The sequence below is a fragment of the Sinocyclocheilus grahami genome, unplaced genomic scaffold, assembly GCF_001515645.1.
Source record: "Sinocyclocheilus grahami isolate Dianchi unplaced genomic scaffold, SAMN03320097.WGS_v1.1 scaffold1315.1, whole genome shotgun sequence".
Taxonomy (NCBI): Eukaryota; Metazoa; Chordata; class Actinopteri; order Cypriniformes; family Cyprinidae; genus Sinocyclocheilus; species Sinocyclocheilus grahami.
Genome location: NW_015506494.1, coordinates 61,089 through 67,794, shown reverse-complemented (window position 1 = coordinate 67,794; position 6,706 = coordinate 61,089). Strand labels below are relative to the sequence as shown.

At 34.0% G+C, this 6,706-nt stretch overlaps 1 protein-coding gene across 5 annotated transcripts in view; it reads left to right on the top strand.

The window, feature by feature from the left end:
• The window catches only part of LOC107569137 (RNA-binding motif, single-stranded-interacting protein 3-like), a 29,384-nt gene extending 22,891 nt beyond the window's left edge, over positions 1-6,493 (top strand). For 3 of the 5 annotated variants that reach the window (XM_016255145.1, XM_016255142.1, XM_016255141.1), the window contains exons 8-12: positions 59-157; positions 1,221-1,313; positions 3,688-3,765; positions 5,068-5,171; positions 5,906-6,491. In XM_016255145.1, the coding sequence (XP_016110631.1) occupies positions 59-157; positions 1,221-1,313; positions 3,688-3,765; positions 5,068-5,171; positions 5,906-5,909 (378 nt within the window). In that variant the 3' untranslated portion in view covers positions 5,910-6,491. Of the gene's footprint in view, positions 1-58; positions 158-1,220; positions 1,314-3,687; positions 3,766-5,067; positions 5,172-5,905 lie in introns of all 5 variants that reach the window. The other 2 variants (XM_016255144.1, XM_016255146.1) reach the window with 2 other exon arrangements.
• Positions 6,494-6,706: the final 213 nt, after the last annotated feature.

Sequence of the window (6,706 nt, the reverse complement as noted above, 5' to 3'; positions counted from 1 at the left end):
TTAATGCTAGTAGCTTTAGTTAGCTATATTAACCCTATAATGTGCCGTGTGTGGACAGTGTTTATGGTTTATGAATGCGGGAGAAGAGGCTGTTTGTTGTTCCTCTCAGGTCCAGAGCACAGCATGGATGCCGCAGCAGTATGTGATGCAGCCGACAGTAAGTGACCTCTGACCTTTCCTCTCTCTATGACCATTTACAGACACAAGCCTTAAAGGTACAGTAGCAGAAACAGCTTCCTTAATTGCATTAGAGGCTGATAATAATAATGAAAACCTAATGACTGTGGGAAAATGTTTCCTGCTCAGTCTGACTGATTCTGAGACGACTTGAATTGCTAAATTGCACATGCTAAAAGTTTCACAGATGCATTTCAGAATATCTGTATGAAAATATGTGACAATATCTCAGAGTTTGTGCACCTTTCTGAGAGCAGAAAATGAGAGTTTTAGACTTGAGTTAGTTAGCTGCTGATTCAGTCTTATTCTCCTATAAACTCCTGTAACATGCTCCTCATGCTGTTTCTGGAGTGTTTGCCGTGTTAAAGTCATTGATTGAAATGAAACCAGACAGACGGATTGCTTCAGATCAGCCAACCATAACCCACGGTTATATGACATTCACTAAATCAATATCAGTGTGTTCTGTGCTGAAGTTTCATTTATTTTTACACGACACAAACTCATCGACTTGACAGTAACACTTTCTGGAGAACGGGCTCGTGTGGATGTAGACGTCCTTTTTTATTTCTACAGGAAGAACACAGTGTTATCAATGAGAAAAAGAAAAAGGACACTGCCAAAAATCTATATCTTTATCTGGTTTTCAACTTAAAACAAATCTCTACCGATCCTTAAAACAATAGATTCACTTGAAGCAACGCTGCTTATGGTATTAAGACTTGTTTTCGGACATCAAACTTTAGGTATTTTTTTTAAATGTTTGTGTTTTGTCTTATTGCACTGAGATTTTAACTCGTTTTGGCTTGTTTATGCTAATTTAAAAAAAAAATGCTTGTACAGAAAAGCTAATTATAGAATCTATAAAAACAAGTCTTAAGTTGTTGTGCAGTTGTGCTTCCCAAGTATCATTTTTTAGATGTTTTAACTGAAAACAAGCGAAAAATGACTAATTAGGAGCTTAATAAGAAGTCTTTTTTGTTTTTGCAGTTGGTAAATAAATAAGCTAAATGTGTGTGTTTTCTGTCTGTGTGTATCTGTAGGGAGCGCTCATCAGTCCAGCTCTAGATCACAGCACTGTAATGACTCCACTAACACAACAGATGAGTCCGCTGACACTGGGGACCTCTGCTGATGTGGGTTTATATGTTGTCTGCTCTGATTCCACATTTACTCAACACTAAATATCACGAGAACATCACCTGTGTTTGGTCACTGTACAGTACAGTCAGATGATATAAGTGGTTTTTGGTCAGAATAATATATATCCGACTTAACACCACACTATATACCAGACTAAAGACATGACTGTATGCAAGATTATATAGTGGCCTATATCCAGACTATATATATCCTACTAAAAATTTGACTATATACCAGAATATATACCGGACTGTATACTCAACTATGAAATGGACTATAAGGCAGACTATATACCAGATTACATAACAGAATATATACCCGACTGTCTACTGAATTATATACCAGACTGTATATTGAACTATATACCAGACTATCTTCAACGCGGAAGTAAGCCTATGGGAGAGATTTCCGGTCCATTAGCTGCTGTAGGGAAATAACGAGAAGAATAACAACATGCAGTAAACGGTAAAGCTGTTTGCACTACAAACCAGTGTGTTCATAATTAAGATAATACATTAAAATAATATGGTAAGACACACCAATTTGCAATATCAAGCAGCAAAATGAGTGGTTTTGTACAGCTAAAAATTGCTGGAAGCAAATGAGACCGGAAGCAAGACCAGGTCCATTTTTACAGGAAGAATAAAGTGGATATACTGAACTATATAACAGACTATATACTTAACTATATATCAGACTATATAATATATATAACAGACTGTATACTTGACTATATAACAGGCTATATACTGAGCTATATATATCAGACTATATAACAGGCTATATACTTAACTATATATCAGACTATATAATATATATAACAGACTGTATACTAGACTATATAAAAGACTATATACTGAACTATATATCAGACTATATAATATATATAACAGACTGTATACTAGACTATATAACAGACTATATACTGAGCTATATACCAGACTATGTAACAGAGTGTATACTGGACTATATAACAGACTATATACTGAACTGTATACAATATTGTATACCGACTCTATAACAGGCTATATACTGAACTATATACCGGACTATATAACAGACTATATACTGAACTGTATACAAGATTGTATACCGACTATATAAAAGGCTATATACTGAACTATATACCGGACTATATAACAGACTATATACTGAGCTATATACCAGACTATGTAACAGAGTGTATACTGGACTATATAACAGACTATATACTGAACTGTACACAAGATTGTATACCGACTATATAACAGGCTATATACTGAACTATATACCGGACTATATAACAGAGTGTATACTGAACTGTATACAAGATTGTATACCGACTATATAACAGACTATATACTGAACTGTATACAAGATTGTATACCGACTATATAACAGGCTATATACTGAACTATATACCGGACTATATAACAGACTATATACTGAACTGTATACAAGATTGTATACCGACTATATAACAGGCTATATACTGAACTATATACCGGACTATATAACAGACTATATACTGAACAATATAGCAGACTATTTAATGGACTATATAACACATTGTATACTCACCTATATAACAGACTATATACAGTACTATATAACAGACTATATACTGAACTATATAACAGACTATAAACTGAACAATATAGCAGACTATATACTGGACTATATACCAGACTGAAAACCGGATATACACCCAATTTGAAAGTAGTTTATGTTTGTCATGAATCAATGTGAATCAGTATGGCGCTGGTGTACTTTAAACCTGAGAAATGCACAGAAAAGCCTGTGAGAATTAGAGAGAAGCTAAAACAGGTACAGAGTAGAGCAGTGTTTCCCAACCAGGGTGCCTTGTAAAAAAAACATATATATTTTAAATATTTTTAAATTGCTAAAATGTTCAAAAAAGCATCGCTCCACTCGTATACCGCTCATGCTCATCGGAACAGCAAGGTCCACTCAAAAATCCAAATTATCATATCGAAGTTAGAAATTCAAGTATTGTGACAAAATAAATTTTGTAGGGTGCCACAAATTTGTTAAAATTTCCAAAGGGTGCCGCGACTAAAAAAGGTTGGGAAACAGCACTGTGACACTGAAGTAGTTTACGCTGTGCTCCTGTACAGAAAGTTAATCACCTCTTTAACTCCACTCATTAGCACTGCTCTGTGAGACAGCTGAACCATCCATCACACACACACACACACACACACACACACACAAAAGACAGCGTGATCTGCACTGCAGCTCTCGATCACTCAGTGTCCTCTGCAGGATGGTAGGAGAACTGCAGGTGTGTGTTATCCAGTGCTGATCTCTGTGTGTGTGTGTGTGTGTGTGTGTGTGTGTGTGTGTGTGTGTGTGTGTTTGTTTCAGTATATAACGGCTCCAGCTCGTGTGGCCCCTATGCAAGGAACATTCATCCATCAGTTAATGCCGGTATCTCCTGTAGAGGTAAATCATGCATGTTTCATGAGTTACATAAATACTAGGGCTGCACAATTGCACTGCAGCTCTCGATCACTCAGTGTCCTCTGCAGGATGGTAGGAGAACTGCAGGTGTGTGTTATCCAGTGCTGATCTCTGTGTGTGTGTGTGTGTGTGTGTGTGTGTGTGTGTGTGTGTGTGTGTGTGTGTGTGTGTGTGTGTGTGTGTGTGTGTGTGTTTCAGTATATAACGGCTCCAGCTCGTGTGGCCCCTATGCAAGGAACATTCATCCGTCAGTTAATGCCGGTATCTCCTGTAGAGGTAAATCATGCATGTTTCATGAGTTACATAAATACTAGGGCTGCACAATTTGGGCAAAAGTTAATTGTGATTGTATTGTGTTTTAAAATGCCAAAAAATATATATATAATAATAACTTTGCTTGTTTTTAAGACTGAACAATTTGGCAAAAACTGTGTGATTATATATCAATATGACAATAATAATAATAATACTGTATGTTGTTATTATTATTATTATGCACAATTTGACAACAAATTGAGATTATATATCAATCTGTCTATAATAATAATAACAACGATAATTATTGTATTATAATTATTATTATTCAATAATAACTTTAATTACTACTAAATTAAAAATATTACGCAAAATAACAATTTACCATTCTAATATTTCACTTTAAAATAAAAATCAAGCATTTAAGAAACAACAACAATAATAATAATAATAATGTTATTGTACAGTACAACTGTAAAATTACAATACTAATATTTTGGGCTATTGTTTGAAAATATTTTCATTTTCGAACATTCAAGCTTTTATATTGCTGTTATATTTTGTTGACAGCGGAAGGTTTATAAAAACGTACTACAAGTTTGGGAAGATGTTTGGAACATATTGCATTCCTAATTTCTTATTATAAGCAATGCATATGTAGAAATTAACATTCATATTCGGTATTAATAAATTAACTAAATGCTGAAAACTTTTTGATAATGCTCTAATACACTTGTTGTAAAAAAAATATGAATATATTAATAAATGCTGTAAACATTTTTCATTGTCAGTTCATGATACCTAATGCATTTGCTAACGGCAACTAGCCTTACTATAAAGTGTTTTGTTTATTTAGACTTAAACTTTTTAAACATTTACTGCGAGCAGAGACAGTCGGATCATGAGCTGCTCATGTGTAAATGAACACAGTGCCATGCTTCACTCTGAAACACAGCGTCTAATATCGTTTAATTAAACTGCAGCCTTTATGAGGATTTCCTGCGTGACAATGTCACTTCCTGTTCTCAGGGTGTAGTAACAGAAGCTCCCTCATCACAGGATGTCCATGTAGCACGGCAACAGATCACCATGGACACCAGCGACCACATTCAACCCTGCTCCTACCAGTCCAAGTGCGCACTACGTCCTGTGCACTGCACCCTACACACTATCAACTTCACAAACATGACAAAAGCAACACTAGCCATCCATACAGCCTTAACTTACATGCAACCTGACCACCGTACTGGCCTTTCATATTCTTTTTACAATGTCATGTTTACAATTAATTAAATAATTAATCTGAGTTTACATACTAACAATACTATTATTTGCTAATGAAATAAATGCGATATTAATACATTAATTTAATGTACCCTGATGACCTTACAGGCCTTTTATATGTTTGGTCAAGACTGAAATAAAATTGTTAACGTTAGTTAATGTGTCATCTAATACAAATCATTAATCTAGCTATAAAATAATATTAAATCAATTAAATATACTAACTTGAAATGTCTTAGTACATGTAGAAATTAAGAAATAAATGCTGTAAATGTATTGTTTTTATAATGCCTTAATATAAATGTTGTGTGAATATATATAATATAAATTTTGTAATATATTTGTTAATAAATTATTCATATCAATGCTTCATATAAATGTTGTGATACATTTTATTAATATACTAATACATGTTTTAAACTAGTTCACAATACCTGTTCATGCATTAACTAACGTTAACAAGCATTAGTGTTTCATTTAGTTAATTTACTTTACAAACTCGTGGTTTTTGCTTTACAGTTTCATTTGTGCACCGTAGATGCATTTCTATCTCGATGATTATGATTTTGTGTTTTATTGTCAGATAGCATCCTGGAGAGGTGAATGTACATCAGCGTTGCCTTCTGATGGACGCTCTGCACTCAGATTATGGACACGCAATGAACTTCCAGGTGACCTCAGCACCAAAAACACTGACTTGACTCATTCCCCACCTGGACTGTAGGACACCGCAGGGCCGCTTCATGAGCTGATGATTGTTTTTTTTTCTTTGTCTGTTGGACTGAAGCTCCTTCAGAGAGTTCATAAATATGAAAACATTGCGTTGATGGATGCGGATATGATGTACAATGATAAAGAAGAACACGTATCGTCTTCCTCAGATATTAAGCTATTGCATCTTTATATTCTGTTGATTTTCTTCTGTCAAGTGTTGGTTTTGTAGGAGTTTACATAAATCTCAGTTGCCTTAATTTTGAATACATTTGAATTATGTTTAATATCCGGTATCGTGTGTTAATCATGTTGGGACTGAATCCTGATATCACCTTTTCTTCATTTGAAGAAAAATGAGGTAATTATAATTTTCCTGAATGCATTGCATTTTACTGAACATTAATTTTCACAAAGAGGGAAAAACAGTACAGCAGTTTGCTGCAATTGATAAACATTCGTTTTTTGGGGGGGGGGGTTCGTTTTCTAATTGTTTGTTTGTATCAATTTTGATTTATTTACACATTAGATTTCAACCAAATAATAATTAAAAAATTTTTTTAATTTTTTTAAATATTTGATCATTTTACGCATGTTTTTATATACATTTCTTTCATTATAGATATTATATATACTTTTAAACCTTAATTTTTTTAATTAAGTTTAAAGGAGA